The sequence below is a fragment of the Plecotus auritus genome, assembly GCF_963455305.1.
Source record: "Plecotus auritus genome assembly, chromosome: 3".
NCBI lineage: Eukaryota > Metazoa > Chordata > Mammalia > Chiroptera > Vespertilionidae > Plecotus > Plecotus auritus.
In genome coordinates, this window is record NC_137772.1 from 62,411,517 (window position 1) to 62,429,618 (window position 18,102).

The 18,102-nt window shown below is 41.6% G+C and overlaps 1 protein-coding gene across 1 annotated transcript; it reads right to left on the reverse strand.

Annotated features, from left to right (window-relative positions):
* Positions 1-238: 238 nt before the first annotated feature.
* On the reverse strand, positions 239-5,629 carry ACOD1 (aconitate decarboxylase 1; the record flags this gene model as incomplete). Its single annotated transcript, XM_080660297.1, has 4 exons — positions 239-1,184; positions 2,056-2,261; positions 4,724-4,813; positions 5,552-5,629. 4 exons carry the CDS (start codon positions 5,627-5,629, stop codon positions 239-241), a joined length of 1,320 nt encoding a protein of 439 aa, XP_080516423.1.
* Positions 5,630-18,102: the final 12,473 nt, after the last annotated feature.

Genomic DNA, 18,102 nt, shown 5'->3' on the forward strand with positions numbered 1-18,102 from the left:
ATTTATATTAGTTCACACAAACACTCCATCCATGCTTTTGTTCCAGCCCTCCGGTCCAGTTTAAGAACCCATTGTGGCCCTTGAATCAAAAAGTTTGCCCACCCCTGGTCTAGACTCCTCCACCATGCTGCATTTAGTTCTGGGCAAACCAAGAGCAGACCTTTGCTCTGGAAAGCAAATCATTGAATTTCCCCAAATATAAAGTCATTTAGATATTGTACTATGGAATTATTACATGCTAGATAGATTGTGAAATCATCTCTGATGAAGAGGGTCCTTTCAGAAGTGAGGTTAACACAGAACAGTCCTCTAGACCTTCCAGGTTGTCTACTATCTTTATAAGTCTTTCTACTGCATCACAGGACAGCATCCTGGAGGCATTGGCTCTGAACTTGGCCTCTAGGTCCTTCTGGCTCAGTGGCTTCCTCCAGTGACCATAGAAGGTATCAGAGCGCTCTGTGAAGGTGGTTCCATCCTTGAGGGTGACACTTAGCTCACAGTATAGTGTGTTGAAGTTTGGCAGGTTGTCCTGAGGATGCTCCAGCTCCACTTTGCCAAGTAACTCTCTCACCTGTGGCCTGTTGATCTGTTCTTTGTGGAATGATGAAACCGTGATGCCACCATCGAGCAGCATGGCACAGGCCACATACTGGAAGGAGTGACGGGCTTCATGCTCCGAGTCTGGGAAAGGCCGGTTTACATACTGGACGTCTGGAATTCTGAGCACAATTCTCTCAATGTGGTCAGTGGAAAACATGGCTCGGTCTGTTACAAGGTGCTTTCTCACAGATGCAGCGGCGTCTGCCACCCAGTGAGTGGCCAGATGTGCAGGGAAACACTTGAAAGCCACATCCTGCTGGTCCAGGAGCCAAGTGTAAGAATCTAGGTTTGGAAGGACTTTGGGGGAGTAGTTGGTATAGAAGGCCCCGAAGCCAGTCTGAGTGTCCAAGATCTGCTTGTTTCCTTGGAGACCCAGCATTGCCAGAAAAACAGCTTCTATCCCATGCCTGGCAGCATTGCCCATATGAAGAGGCTTGGTCTGAGTGGCGGCATTTGCCATGGGTGCCCCGGCATGAGAAACAGCAATAGCCAAGGCCTTTTGGCAGTTGGTCATGCTGAGTCCTAACATCTTGGATGCAGCTGCAGCACTACCCAAAGTTCCTACCACTGATGGGGGATGGAATCTGAAAAGCAAAAAGGCAGTAATAGAGATTTACAAACCTCAACCACCGGGAGGCAGTATAGTATAGTGATCAGGAACTTAGATCATGGGGCTATACTGCCTGGGTTCAAATCTCAGCTCTTCCACTTATTAGTTGAGTGATCCTGGGGAAAGGTATTCAACTTCTCTGTTCTGTTTTCTCTTACTTAAAATGGCAATAAAAATACCAGTAGTATCTACCTTATAGAGTTTTGAATGAATTCACATGCTTACAACAGTGCCAGAGACAGTAAATTCTTTATAAATGGAGTTTTATAATTATTATAGAAAGGTGAAAGTTGTTGATTGTTGAAAGATCATGTAAGTAACTATAAAAATTAAAGGCCTTTTAGAAATTGTGAAAGTTCACTCTGTATTCCAATTTACACCTCCCCTGGCAGGCTGGACCAAGTGACAAGATAAATATTGTATTGAACCATATGATACAGCCCACATTTGACCATTTTTGCCCTATGGGTTGAACAGTCAAGTCAGGTTTAGGATATTCTGTGTGTTCTCATTAGTCTAAAGAATCCTAACAAATATCAAAGTAGATTCTGCTTTGATGGGATCAGGAATATTCAGGATACCCACAGGTGCCAGCATGACATGAGACCCCAATTTATTTCATGGTCCTGATGTTCTAAACCCAAAGGGGATTTTTAATGAGCACTTCTGAATCATATCTTCATATATACAGTTTGATATGTGACTGGTGACCTAACTTATCTGCTGGCACTAATATTAACATCTTCAGTTGAGCCACACTTTATGTCAGAAAGCTCTACAGAAGTAACGATTCACAGATGAAAGGGACTCTGACTGTCTCTTCGTGGGGCAAATATTTTCCATACCTTTTCGGTATGTCATTGGCGTCCTTGGAAAAATTCATTAGTCGGCCTTGCACTTCAATCCCAACGTTGAAAGCAAGTAGTAGGTCAAGACCAGAGAACTTTGAACTTGGAGGTAGGGCTTCTGATAAAGCTATGAGGACAGGAAGGACAGCTCCAGAAGGGTGGGTGGCAGGATACCACGTGTCATCAAAATCCATGGAGTGAATCTATGTAGACAGACATGCAAACAACAACCAAAAACCAAAATATATTTCCCTGAATGCAATGGCTTTTGGGCCAGTAAGCATTTAGTTAAGTAATAGCCTTGTTGGATGTGAGATTTTAGATCTGATTCCTGAAAATAAAACCTATGAACAGGCTGTGATTCTTGATCACATAGCTGGGCACCTGACAGACTGTCCTCTGCCAAAAGCAGGCAGTACCTTGGGGAGCAGCTAGTGAGCCCCAAGGAGTAGGGTCTTACCCAGGTGACCAGAGCTCTCTGCCATAACCCCTGAAAAGATCTGTATTTCCCTTATAAACAAAGCTGTGGAATTAGGTGGTTGCTTCATCCTTCCCTCCCTCACTTCCTCCCCACCCTTCAAATAAGTTGCACTAAAACTTTAATGTCATTTATTCCATAATGGGCCATATATTTGTGTACTTTTTATTTTAGACTTATGGAGAAGTTGCAAGAACTTTTGAACCAAGATTATATACTAAGCTATATTTTAAAATCATTATTTTCTGCTATGAGGTTTTAGTCCTCTTTAACCCCGCTATTTACTTTTTTCTTATATGAAACTAGAGGCCCAGTGCACGGAATCTGTGCACTGGGGGGGGGGGGTGGTCCCTCAGCCTGGCCTGCACCCTCTCGCAGTCTGGGAGCCTTCGGGGGATGTCCAACTGCCAGCTTAGGCTCGTTCCCCCTTTAGCGCTGTTGTGGAGGCGGGAGAGGCTCCCACCACTGCTGCTGTGCTTGCTAGCTGTGAGCCCCTGTGGGAGTGCACTGACCACCAGGGGGCAGCTCCTGCATTGAGCGTCTGGCCCTGGTGGTTAGTGCCCATTATAGCAACCGGTCGTTTTGCCATAGGGCTGAAACTGGCTCTCCGACATCCCCCGAGGGGTCCTGGATTGTGAGAGGGTGCAGGCCAGGCCAAGGGACCCCACTGGTGCACAATCAGGGCCAGGGAGGGACGTGGGAGGTTGGCCAGCTGATGAGGGACCGCCGGAGGGCTCCAGGGTGTGTCTGGCATGTCTTGCTCAGTCCCAATTGGCCAGACCCCAGCAGCAAGCTAACCTACAGGTCAGAGCATCTGTCCCCTGGTGATCAGTGCATGTCATAGCGACTGATTCACTGGTCGACTGTCTGCCCCCTGGTGGTCAGTGCACATCATAGTGACTGATCAACGAGTCAACTGTCTGCCCCCCGGTGGTCAATGCATGTCATAGCGAGCAGTTGAGCAGCCTTAGCATATCATTAGTATATTACGGTTTGATTGGTTGAACAGCCAACTGGACAACTGGACACTTAGCATATTAGGCTTTTATTATATAGGATAGTAATAACCAGAAGTTCATTTAAAATATGTTTTTATGTTTATTGGATGTGTCCGGTGCACTTTCTACTGCTTACTGGACATTTATTCCTTGGATGCACCATTGGGTTTGACTTTCAATATTCTGAGCTACTATCCCCTAAACCAGCCGTGGGCAAACTACAGCCCGCGGGCCGGATCCGGCCCGTTCGGCTGTTCTATCGGGTTCTCTTGCTCTCCCCTCCGCTCCTTTACTTTGAATTTATATTAGTTCACACAAACACTCCATCCATGCTTTTGTTCCGGCCCTCCGGTCCAGTTTAAGAACCCATTGTGGCCCTCGAGTCAAAAAGTTTGCCCACCCCTGCCCTAAACCATAAATATATCTCAAAAACCCAATATATTCGTGTCCAAATTATATCTTCTATAAAGCATAAAAATTGTCTCTTAGATAAGAAATGCTGATTTTTGTTATAGAGAATAAAGATGTCATATAGCCATTATTTCTTTTTTCAGTAAATATTTGTTGAATGAATCAATTAATCAATTAATGAATAAATAAATGAAAGGCTGGTTACTGGATAGAAAGTGGTACTCAAGAAATTGAGTCTTGCCCTAACTGGTTTGGCTCAGTGGATAGAGCATCAGCCTGCGGACTGAAGGGTCCCAGGTTCGATTCCGGTCAAGGGCATGTACCTTGGTTGCAGGCACATCCCCAGTGGGGAGTGTGCAAGAGGCAGCTGAATCGATGTTTCTCTCTCATCGATGTTTCTCACTCTCTATCCCTCTCCTTTCCTCTCTGTAAAAAATCAATAAAATATATATTAAAAAAAAAAAAAAGAAATTGAGTCTGGATATTGGGTTTTATGTTCTCTGCTATATACATTCAGAGTTTAGAGATTGGGCTACCTTAAAGGTTGAGCTATCTAAATCCTACCTTATTTCCTCTACTTCACAATTGATTTAGAAAGTATCAATTCACTATGAAAGCTGGGATTACTACATAGGAAGGAGGGCAGTCCACTTCAACTCTATGAATTTCAATGATGTCATTAGTAAAATATGGAAATTTGGCAATTTCTGAGATATTTCCTGACTCTGAAAATTATTGTATTTGTCTAACAGTAGAAAAGACATGGAAATCTCCTTACAGCCACACCGTTGACAAAAGCAGCATATGTCGGTGGGAGTCTCAAGGTTGGCCGGCCCCAAACAGAGCTGGATACATTGGAACTGTAAATCTGGAACAAAAGAATATCAACCAGTGATATAGAGTGTGAGCCTAGGATGCCAAGCCCCCATTGCAAAAGTCTTCTTCATCTTTGGAGGCATTACATTAATAGTCCTTAATTGAACCCTTTGTGGTATGTTAAATCAAAGCTTTAATCATTAAATTCTTCTCTTCCTTGTAGGACAATACACAGCTTTTTCCATGCAAGTGAGAAGAGATATTGTTGCTCAACCCCAGATCATGATTCATAAGTGCTCCAGGGAATGGAGTCTGAATTTACTCTTATTTATTCCTCGTGGGTAAGTACTAGGAAAAGTGAACTAACTGCCTATACAAAGCACATCCTCTGAGGGTGGATGCTATGTCACCCACATACACACCCCTCTCTGCTCAGAGACTCTCAGTGTCTTTGCATGAAGAAATCATCTGGGGTAGGTGCTATTGCTTCTAAGACTCTCAGATAAAAAGTGCTTTCAGTCATAATAATAATAAATATGAGATATTACTAGTGTTAAGAATGGTCCTAAGCCAGTGACTTAGTGAAATATATGGATGAATATTAAAACTCAGATAATAGAACACAGAAAAGCGTAAAACTATATACAACAATGCTATATACACCACGTAGTATCCCTAACACGAAGAGCAGAGCAGTAGAACTCACACAGCTCTGGTACACTCATGGGTACACTCCTAAGCAGGCACGTGTGCACATTGGCTTTTATTTCTAAAGCAGACATGAACTTACTTTACTATATTCGTTGGCTTTGTGAAACACTTCTGTACTGGTTCCCAGGAACCCAACACCTAGTGTATCCAGAATCATCCTCTTGCTCCTCTGAATAACATGATCTGTCAGGTGTCCCACTTTCAAGCCATGGATCGCTTTGGCAAAGCTTTCTGTGACGGACTTTAAAGGGAAGAGGGTTAGAACAGTCATACACTCACTGTGTATCTGCATACATCTGTTATAGATGAAAACTCAAGGTACTTTTATGTAAAGAGTTTATTACACTAGAGGGAACTCAATTGATCAAATTAAGTTTAATTTCTAAAAAATGATGTGTACCAAGAACCTGCTATGTGTGAGAAAAAGGGATGTAGGAATACACACTAGCCAGTTTCTGTCCTCAGTAAAGCTGAGGACACAGATTAGCAAGCAGATGATGACCCAGAGTGTGGAGAGGTGATGGTGGAAGGAAGCACAGGGAGTCAGCAGGGGAGGGTGGGGGGCATCTTGTCCATACAGTGGACATACCTTGGCAGGGGGCGGGTGCATTCAGAGAGCAGGTAACTGCCATTTTAAGTATGTGCCAGGTATTGTACTAATCTTTTAAGATACAGTATCCACAAGTCTCTAGGTAGGTATTTATTGTGCATCTCCCTTTGCAGGTGAAGAGACCAAGAAAGGCAACGTCATTAAGTTACATAGGCTTTTTTGTTGCGTTGTTAATCCTCATTGAGGATATTTTCTCTATTGATTTTTAGAGAGATTGGAAGGGAGGGGGAGAGACAGATAGAGAGAAAACACCAATGTGAAAGAGAGTGAGGAATATAGATATAAAAAATGATGTAAGTGCCTATCAACAATAACCTTAAATGTAAATGGAATAAATGCTACAATCAAAAGACACAGGTTAGCCAAATGGATAAGAAAACATTATATATGCTGTCTACAAAAGATCCACCTCAGAACTAAAGACTCATACAGGGTGAGAGTGAAGGGATGGAAAAATATTTTCCATAAAAATGGAAATGAAGCCCTAGCTGGTTTTGTTCAGTGGATAGAGCATCGGCCTGCAGACTGAAGGGCCTCAGTTTTGATTCTGGCCAAGGGCACATGTCCAGGTTGCAGGCTCAATCCCCAGTAGGGGGCATGCAGAAGGCAGCTGATCAATGATTCTCTCTCATCATTAATGTTTCTATCTCTCTCTCCTTCTCCTTTCCTCTCTGAAATCAATAAAAATATATTTAAAACAAAAACAAATGGAAATTAAAAAAAACACAGGGATAGCAATACTTATATCTGGCAAAACAGACTTCAAAGCAAAGGCCATAAAAAGAGATAAAGAAGGCCACTACATGATACTAAAGAGATTGATACAGTAAGAGAATATAACCATGTTAAACATATGTGCATCTTAAATATATAAAAAAGCCCATGGAAGACTTTAAGGGAGATAGACAGAAATATAGTCATAGTAGGAACTTTAATACACCATTGACATCACTGGATAGATCTTTGAGACAAAAAAATCACACACAAGGAAACAGAAACCTTAAATGATACACTAGACCAGATGGATTTAATTGACATTTATAAAATATTCATCCCAAGACTGAAGAATATACATTCTTTTCAAGTGCATATAGGACATTCTCAAAGATAGACCACATGTTAGGACCCAAACTAAGTCTCTACAAGTTCAAGAGGATTGAAATCATATCAAGCATCTTCTCAGATCACAATGGCATGAAACTAGAAATTAATTACAATAAAAACACTCAAAAACATTCAAACATATGGAGGCTAAATAGCATGCTATTAAACAATGAATGGGTTACCAAGGAAATCAAGGAAGAAATAAAAAACTTTCTGGAAGCAAACAAAAATGAGCACACAACCCAAAACACGGGATCAGCAAAAGTGGTCCTGAGTGGGAGGTTCATAGCATTACAGGAAACAAGAAAAATCTCTAATAAACTATCTAACACTAAAACTAAAATAATTAGAAAGAGAACAAAAAAAGCTCAGAGTAAGTAGAAGGATGGAAATAATAAAGAACAAAGTGGAAATAAATGGCATAGAGACGAATAAAATAAAATAAAATACAAAAGATCAATGAATCCAAGAGCTGGTTCTTTGAAAAGATAAATAAGATTGATGAACTTTTAGCCAGACTCATCAAGAAACAAAGAGAGAGAACCCAAATAAATAAAATCAGAAACCTAAGAGGTGAAATAACAACTGACACCACAGAAATACAAAGGTTTATAAAAAAATACTGTGAATAACTACATGCCAACAGGCTAGACAACCTGGATGAAATTGACAAATTCCTAGAGAACTTAATCTTCCAAAACTTAATCAGGAAGAAGCAAAATACCTGAGTAGGCCAATAATAACTAATGAAATTGAAGCAGTAATAAAAAATCTTCTGCAAACAAAAGTTCTGGACTTGATGGCTTCATAGGCAAATTTTGCCAAAAATTCAAAGAAGAACTAACACCTATCCTTCTCAAACTACTCCAAAAAATTCAAGAGGAGTGAAGACTTCCAAGCTTTTCTTATGAGGCCAACATTATTCTACTCCTAAAGCCAGATAAAAACACAAGTAAATAAAATTAGAGGCCAATATCACTGATGAATATAGATGCTAAAATACTCAACAAAATCAGATCCAGCAGTACACTTAAAAAAATCATACACCATGATCAAGTGGGATTTATTCCAGGGATGTAAGGTTGGTACAATATATGCAAACCAATAAATGTGGTACATTGCATAAACAAAATAAAAGATAAAAATCACATGATCATATCAATAGATGCAGAAAAAGCATTTAATAAAATCCAGTACTCCTTTATGATAAAAACTCTCATCAAAGTGAGAATAGAGGGATCATACCTCAACATAATAAATACTAAAAGCATTTCCCCTAAGAACAGGAACAATACAGGGATGTCCTCTTTCACCACTCTTATTCAACATAGTACTAAATATTATAGCCATAGCAATCTTACCTTCTCTGGGAGACTAAGGACAGTAAACATATCATTAGAAATACAATCTGGCAAAGCCAACGTTAACATACACAAAACTAGGAGGTTAAAATTCAATGAACGTATAATGATTCATTTTCTTCCTAACTTTATACAAGAGATGTATGTCTGTCATTGGTAAAATATAGCTGAAAATAAAAAAACAACAAGATGCAGTTAATTAGATATTCCAGAGGCTATGAGAAACAGTAAAATGCCATTTTTGAAGTAGAAGCAGATAGCTCTTCAAAGGAGAGGGCAACTGATGAAATTGAGACAATAAGAGGTAAGCTAGAAAACCAATTTAAATTAGCCACATAAAATATAACAATACCTTGAGCTTCATGGTCTAAAGAAGAGGTTTATCTCAGGAGTGAATCCAAGGAGTAATTCATTTTCTGTGTGATTGCCTTTTATACCCATCACTCCTCTCAAACCCAACCTCCTTTTCTTTGTTCTAACCTTAAGATTTGTTTCAACACTTCCCACTTACACTTATTTAGAGGAACCAGAGGTTTCCAGGGAGGTTTTCGGGTCCTAGGTCATGCCTGACCACAAAGAAGAATAGTAACTCTGATGCAAGCAAGTCTCCATGTAATCAGGGAAAAGATTAACTGGTTTCTGGCTGTGTTGGCCAGCACATAGTCCCTGCCTCCCTTTAAAACTCTTCTCCTTGGTTCAGAACTTCAGAGATGGTTTTTGGACATTGGTCCACCATATTCCCAGGCTGCTGGCTTCCCGAATGAAGCAACCTTTCCTTTCCACCCAACACTTGTCTTTCAAGCATTGACTTTCAAGCAGTGAGTATCTCAGTTTTTCAGTAACAATATGTCAAAATTAGAAAATTATTCACTCCTTTATCTAGGTATTACACTCCTAGAAAGTTATTCTAAGGATATAAACATGGATGCATGGAAATTTGGGTGAAAAATAAAATTTATAGCCTTGCTTCTTATTCAGTTAAAAATGAAACAATCAGTTTCTTCTCAAGGTGATGGGGTAGGTGGATGCTGCACTCACTTCCTCCCATGACTGCATGAAAATTAAAACTAAGTTATAGAACAGTCAACCTGGATAACCTTCTGGAGACTAGCTGAACAGAAATCCTATAACTAAGGATATAAAGAAGAAGCCATGTAGAGACTGGTAGGAAGGCCAGAGACTTGAAACAAGCTGGCCCTGCACCTAAGTGTGACAGTGGAGAGTCTGGAGGGATATATCAGCTGTAGAGGTCCCCCTTGAGGAACAAGGAATCTTAGCCCCATGCCGGGCTCCCTAGCCTGGAACACTGGTGTGGGAAGAGGAGTCCACATGATTTCTGTCTGTGAAATGTCCAGGTAGGCTGCTGGAAACCTCTTAAAGGGTCAGCGCAAAGACTCTGGCTTGCAGGCACACATTTTGGGATCTAGCAGAGGGATAATGGCTTAGGTCAGGAGGTGCCAGAGACATATAGGGAGAAACTGAGTTGTGTGGCTTTGGGTGAGGGTTGGAGGGACAGCTGCCATTGTTCTTGTCTCGAGCCCTTGCCTCAACACGACCAAACTTGAATCTGCATCAACCTGGTGAACTCTATTAGCTCCACCCTGAAAACTCCCTGAGATCCAGCCCATCATAAAGGACCACAGGCCCCACCAAGCTGGTCTCAGGGTGCCTTGGGCCTTTCATTGATCTACCTCAGGCCTGGTACTGGTGGCAGTCAGCCTTGGTGTGCAAAGGCTCTCTACCCTCTCACCTGCATCCAGGCCTAGCACAGGCAGCTGCCAAATGCATATTGCTTTATAGCTCCCAATGGGTAGCCCCAGGCCAGTCACAAGCAACATCTGACATGACCTGCATTGGAGTTCCTCTCAAGAGGCCCCAGAACCAACACACCCAATGCCTGGCTTTAGACCACAGGAGAGCACTATGCAATTAGCTATACAAGTGGCACACCAAAAGCAATATCTCAGAAATCATGGGACCCCACTGGGGCAAATCCCATTCTGGAGTCCCCCAAACCCCTAACCACCCCCCTACACACACACACACACACACACACACACACACACACACACACACACAGCAATTCGTATACTGTTGTTGTGGCCAATTCACACAGACAGACTGAGGGTCAATCTCCCCAACGGATGTGCCCACAGTAATGAGAGCTCAGCAGGAGGTCACACAAACTGCACAAGGGACACTCTTGGAGCAGCTGGCTCAGGTAATCAAGGAGACAAAATCCATATTATTTCACTGAAATCTAAAGAACAAAATAAACAAAACAGAAACAGATTCATAGATACAGAGAACAAAACTGAAGGTTGCCAGATGGGAAGATGGATGGGGGATTGGGTGAAAAAGGTGAAAGGATTTAGAAGTAAACATTGGTAGCTACAGAACTGTCATGGGGATATAAGGTATAGTACATGGAATGTAGTCAGTAATATTTAAATAACTATGTATGGTGTCTGGTGGACACTTGAATTATTAGGAAGATCACATCATCAATTATATAATTGTCTAACTACTATATGTACACCTGAAACTAATATAAAATAACATTGAATGTCAACTGTAATAGAAAAATAAAAATTTTAAAAGGTTAAAAAAAGTAAACAATCAAATTCACCCAAAGAATGGATTGGTTAAGTTATAGTATTTAAGACACATTCTCAGCTTCCCTTTCTACTTCAAACTGCTGGTTACCATTGTCTAGGGCAGTGGTCGGCGAACTCATTAGGCTTCTTACACTATCTTCAACTTTTTGGATTCTTTTTTTCTTTTTTCTTTTCCGGTTGAGTGTTTTTTACTTCTTTGTATTTCAATTCTTTGACTTGATTATTGTGTTCCTCTAGTCTGTTGTTGGGTCTCTGTATAATATTTTTTATTTCAGTCAGTGTATGTTTAATTTCTAGTTGGTCCTTTTTTCATATCTTTGAGGGTCTCATTATATTTATCTGCCTTTTCTAGGATATTCTTGAAAAGCCTTATAACCGTGGTTTTGGATTCTATATCCAGTCATTTGTTTTCCTCCATTTCTTTCGTTTGTGATCTGTTTCTTTGTCGCCGCATTTTCACTGCTTCCCTGAGTTGGTAGGGTAGCTTTGTGTGCTAGGTTTCCTATATGGCCCAGTGGGTCGGCCTCCCCAGTTAACCTGAGGTGGATACTCTTGGTACACCCCTTTGTGGACTGTGTGTACAGCCTTGTTGTAGTTAAGTCTTGATTATTGTTGGTATCACTGGGAGGAATTGACCTCCAAGCCAGTTGGCTGTGAGGATCAGCTGTGTCTATGCTGGGAGAAGTTCAGTGCTGGAGACAGCCTTATAGGATTAGACTTGCCAAGTTGCAAAAGCCTCTGTGCTCAGCTTGGATGGGGTGGAGTCTCAGGGCAGAGCAGACAGTCTTGGCTTCCCCTCAGCCTTGCTCTTGTTCGCGCGCGCGTGCCTCCAGACCTCTGCCTTCCCCGGCTCCTGAGTCTTCGCCCGAGAGTCCAGATTCCCCCCGCAAGAGCGTGGGTCCCCAGGGGCTCACCTGGAACTGGGGTTCACTGCAGTCAGAACTGGGGCTCAGTGCAGTCAGGAGCTTCTGACTCCCTTCCACTAGGGAAAGCCTGTGGCAACCTCCACAGTCTTTGTGCGCACTGGCGCATGCGCCTCCAGACCTCTGCCTTTCCTGGCTCCCGAGCCTCCGCCCAAGAGTCCAGATTCCCCCTGCAAGAGCGTGGGTCCCCAGGGGTTTGACTGGAACTGGGGTTCAGTGCAGTCAGAACTGGGGTTCAGTGCAGTCAGGAGCTTCCGACTCCCTTCTGCTAGGGAAAGCCTGTGGCAACATCCGCAGTCTTTGTGCACACTGGTGTGCGTGCCTCCAGACCTCTGCCCACCGGGGCTCCCCCGGGTCTCCCCCGGGTCTCTGAGTCTCTGGGTGCCTTTCTCTCTACCTGACAGTCCAGACTCTCCCTGTATGAGCCTGGGTCCACGGGGTGTCGCCCGGAACTGGGGTTCAGTGCAGTTGGGGGCTTCCTTCCCCCTCCCGCCAGAGAAAGTCAGCCAGGCTCTCAGCCGCCCTTCCTCTCTGTGCTCACAAAGACCCTTTGCCGTACCTGCAATTCTCTTTGAGCTTTTCTCTTTCCTTCTAGTTGTAGAATTTCCACTCAGCCAGCTTTCCTGTGGTTCTGGATGGTGTCCGTTCTGTCTTTTAGTTGTAGTTTTGAAATTGTTGTGCGAGGCAGCAGTTTAGGTGCTTACCTATGCCGCCATCTTGGTTTCTGAGAGCCAAATTTTTTAAACTTAAACTTCTTCTACTGCCACTTCTTCAAAATAGACTTGCTTAGGCTGTGGTATTTTGTGGAAGAGCCACACTCAAGGGGCCAAAGAGCTGCATGTGGCTCGAGAGCGGTGGTTTGCCGACCACTGGTCTAGGGACAAATGTGCCAACCAGAATTTCCTTGTAGCTTGAGATGAAGGGCATTGGGAGTCAACCATACTTCTTCCCAGCTTGTTCTCTTGTGTGTTTGTCAACAGCATTTTCCATATATGCAGATCTTTGGTCCCTGGTCCTCTACTACCTATCTGCCTTACTCCCTATCATTGCCCAAATCTGCTTCAACACAGCTTGTCCAAGCCCTTTCGCTTGTAATCAGTCACCATGGCTTGTCTTGTCTGGACCTAGCTCTGCTCCTGTGGGTAATTGTCATTTCCTTTGGGCTGTCTAGTCTTGGCCAATTGGTTTGTACTTATAGTGGGTACAAAAACCACTATACTATTTAAAAGATTTGAGCCTGTTGTTCCAGATGTAGTGGCAGAACATCTTTAGGGAAGATTGCATTTCAATTTTGGAGGAAATATCCATGAACCTTGTTATTCTCCCCCAGTCCTATTAATAGAAGGGAGAGTTTGGGAGAGAGGAATTAAACTGCACTGCATTAAAATGCAAAAGGTGGTGTCTCTGGGAGAAGAGGTTAATATTTTTCTTCTCTTGGTGGGAGCCTGTGGAGAAAGAGTGTGAAGGCCCTGAAGAGAGGGCCAAGGCAGGGCCATGGATTGGGGTTGAGGGGTGAAGGGTGAGGGGGTGATGCCCTGGTTATAAGCCAGAACCATATGGGAAAGTGGGAGACGTGGTCAGCAAGGTACTCCATGTGGAAGGATACAGGCAGACACATTTAAGGAGTAGTGAGATAAAATATCCAATTTGAAGTTTTTCTTTACAACATGATAATTCCCTATGTGATCCTTAGGACATTTGTTAAATATTACAAGCTAGTGTCAGCCATGCTTTGGAGAATGGGTTGAAAAGTTGTTTGGACATGAAGGGCTGGAGAAAGAAGCTTCAAGGTACCAATCAGGGGGAGAAGTGACTAGTAACTTGGGAAATGTAGGTGCTCTTTGGTTATCCTACATAGTTAAGGAAGAGTCAAAGGGAAGGGGTGTGATTGTACCTACTTGGTGGTATAACGAAGAGGGACTCAGAAACAGGAGGACTTGGGGACATTTGGATTTTACTCTTAAGTCAATTGCTGCTTAAACTATGGTCTAGACTGAGTAAAGCCAGATGTAGCTTCAGTATTTACACAAATGCTGGTTGTATACCATTTCAGATGATCTTTATTGCCGGAAACCGATCATTGTCTCAGGTCTGGAGGATGGCTCTGAGGTCTTTTCTGGCATCCCTCTGTCTGGTTTCAGGGGAAAGTAGCCAGGAGGTTGTTCCACCTTAGGCTCAGGAACTGAAACATAACTTGGGTCAAGGTAATATCTTTAGCTTGCCAGAGGTCAGCATCTTGTGATCATTAGTCAGGTGTGGTCTAGAGTCTTCTGCTGCTTTGATGGTTGTTGATTACCTGGGGAAAAGGCTAGGTCTCTCTCTCTATATAAAGTAGATGATTTTTAGAGCTAGGATTTAAAACGCAGTTTAATCAAGGTCATAAGGACCCTCGGTTTCAATATTCTCATTTCACACCAGAGGCTCTTTTTCAAATGATCTTTCTTCAGCTCAGAGAAATTTTCTTCTTTTGTTTTCTTGATTCAGTTTCCTGTCTATTCTTCTTCTGAACATATATTAATTGGCCGATTGCATTTATCTTACATTTATCCTCCATGTTTCCACTTGATTCTTGTAATTTCCATATTTTTACGTTTCTTTTCAATGCTCTGGTAAGGATTGTATGACTTGGTCTTTCAATCATTAACTTGATCTTAAGTTGTGCCAATTCTGATATTCAGCTCTTATAATGAGTTTTTTGTTTTGGCAATCATGTTTTTATCTTATAAGAACTCTATTATTCTCTAGTTAGTAGTTTACGTATCAGCCTTCTCTTGTTTTATAAACACTGTAACTTAATCTTTCTGAGAAAAGCACTCAAAAAATTATTTATTTATTTATTTATTTATTTATTTATTTATTGCCATTTCTTCCAGGATCATTCACAATGTGTCTATATCTTAGTGCCTCTCATTCTGTTGTTTTTCCTCATTTGCGCATAATAACTTCCACATGAATCAGACTGGTTGCTGGTGTTTGGACGTATTCTCAACCGCAGGATCACTCTGTCTGTGATGGATGCTCCTCTATCTCCTCAATCCCTCAATCTAGGATGACCACCCCAAGTCTTGGAGACTGTGGAGCTCTTAAGGAAGCTCTCAAGCTCAGCTAAAGTGAGAGGTACTGGTCAGGGTACAAAAATAGGAAGGCTAATATGATCATACATACTTGAATATTATTGTTTTAACATTTAAAAATCCATAGGTAACAGGACCTACAGAGAGAATTCAGGTTTACTCACTGTCATCTCACTTTGGTAGAACTTTGGATGGAACCACTTCTTTAGTTTGCTCTTCTTAGATCAGCATCCATTGCTAGGCCAATCAATTGTGGCCGGGGTGCTGGGGTCTCATTGGACCTGTGTGGTTACTTAGTCTTCAGAGGGGGACCACAGGTGTGCTGGTCATTATTTGGTGTGGCTTCTCATGTATAATGATATTTTCCAAGAACTATCATCAGCTACTTTTCATTTTTTGTGTGTGTGTGTGTGTGGCTTTGCCCCATTTAGGTGAACATAGACCATTAAACAGGATATTGTGCTGATGTCTCAGTGATTTTTTTCTTTTATCTCATTTCCATTTGCATGTTTTCTTCATGGTTAATAAACTAAAGTTCTAAAACTTGGTTTATGAAGTTAGCGAAGAGAGAGAGAGTCAAAGAGAGAGAGAAGAGAGAGAGAGAGAGAGAGAGAGAGAGAGAACAAAGAGAAATGAACTGATTCCAAGTCATTGCCAAGGCTGGGCCCCATGTAACATCACCTGTGGGCTCACCTTGGCAGATGATGACATTCACAGGACTGATTATCTATAATCCACTGCACCATTTTTGACATTGTTTCTGTAAATGATGACCTATTAACTAATATGTGACTGCAGATAAACAGCCTGTTTGCTTAAGAATTCTAGGAACTAACTTCAAAAGAATCAGACTACAACCTTCAGACATTTAAGCTCTGGGAGATTTGCTGACCTTCAACCAGTTATCTGAAAAGACTGTACTGACTTGCATGCCCCCTCCTTTTAATTCCTTTGTTCTGTTTTTTTTTTTTTTTTCTCCCTACTCCTCCCTTCTTACAAAAACCCCTGCCTGCATCCAGTTATTAAGATGGTCTTTGCAATGTTAGTCCCCCATCTTCTTAGGCTGCCAGCTCTTGAATAAACCTACTTTCCTTCTACCAGTCCTTTTTTCTCCAGGCGTTTGAGCAGCAGGCAGCCGAACCTGGGTTTGGTATTATATCAATTTTGCAAATCTTGATTTTTATCTGTGCACCCAAAGATGACTAGCAGCCTAGAGATTGACTCTCACTAACCCAAGTTATATGAGAATGAGGAGTTCATCATAATTTCAATTTATTAATTTACATCGATCAGAATTTTATAATTTCTAGTGTCCATAGGAGTCTGCTATTTAGGCCCTTTTCTGTATCAAGGTGCTGAGAAGGAGATTTAGCAATGCTCACTTGGTTAGTAGCAGAGGCATGGATGGAAAGCTACCTTACACAGATCATGAAAAAGCCAGGTGCTATCCTTGCTCCTGAAGTCATCTACTTCTCTGGTGCCCAGAGTATATGGGTTCACCAGATTTTCTACTAGATGCACTTGGCCAAATTCTTATTTGTTTCTCATAAATTACCTTTATTTTGTTTACCTTTTAGTCTTAGCTCTGTGAAAACATGATACTTACAGCACAATGCAATCAACATTCCTGAACTTCAAGTTTTACACCTAAACATAATATCCTGGTCTGTCAGTGGGGTGGGTGAGCTCTGTACCCTCCAAGTTTACCACACAATAAAACATAGAATCTGGATATTAAAGGGATGACAACTAACAGGTAAAATATACTATTGTCATGTTCAAATGAAAGAAAACTTCCTGTCAGCTGAAATATCTGTCATGACTCATTGAAAGTATACAAATTAGTTAGGCATTTCCACATCTTAGTATTCCCTCAAAATTTTACAAACATATTTAGAATTAATGTGGCCTTTTGTGTTGTTAGACTATTTGGGTTCTGCTTTTCAAAATTTCTACTGAGCTCTGCATTTTTCCTTCCTTTTTCTATATTCCTTCATATCCACAAAGAATATTTTCCATTTTCTATGGTTTAATATTTACAATAGAATCTAGTTTGCAAAGATTTTAAAACTCTCTGACTATGGTTTCATTCTTTGAATCAGTATTATTCTTTTTTCTACCAACTAAATTTTTTTTTTTTTTTTTTTTTTGGCTTAGTCTCAGATGTGCAAAAGATGGGGAGAGGAATGGTTAAAATCAACAAAAAAATCTTCTAAATGTGAGAAAGCATTGTTTTAAGGACTGTGGAAGAATAAGATGTTGGGGAAATATAACTAAAAGCAAAATCTCTCAATCCAGAAACATTTCCACAGAGGTAAGAGAGAAAAAAAAATCACTTTAATTATTGAATAAGCTTTAAACCAGGATGTGATGATCATCACAGGCAATCCCCACAGTGGTCGGCAAACTCATTAGTCAACAGAGCCGCAGTTTGCCGACCACTGCCCTAGGAGATTGCCAAAAAAAGAATCTCACCCTTATACAGCCAGGCAGATACAACCCTAATGCAGTGTGGCTGGTAAGTCAGATGAGTAATGAGGTGCTGTTTGCTGAGTGTGGGACTAAGTAAAGCAGTGGCAGAGATTTGATGGGCATTTACCAAGACTTCGGGAGAGCTGGTTGGAAGTTCCTGCGTCCCTACAATGGATACTTCTCTGTCTGACTTCACCAGGTGCCAGGTCTATGCAGAACATGGGAGACAGTTTATTTCCACTTCTTTTTCTTTGTTCTTCTTTTAAAATTCTGTGTTGATCACCATCCTGTTGTTGCAACACTCAGACACATGACAGAACTTTCTTGTTTGGCCACCACCTTTTCTGTGTAGTTCTTATGAGAATTAAATTTGAGTTCCTGTAATTCGTAAGATGGCAGCGTACTTGCACAGCCCATCTTCCTGAAGTACCCTCACAGTCCTGAGACCATGTCATACGTCTTAGAAAT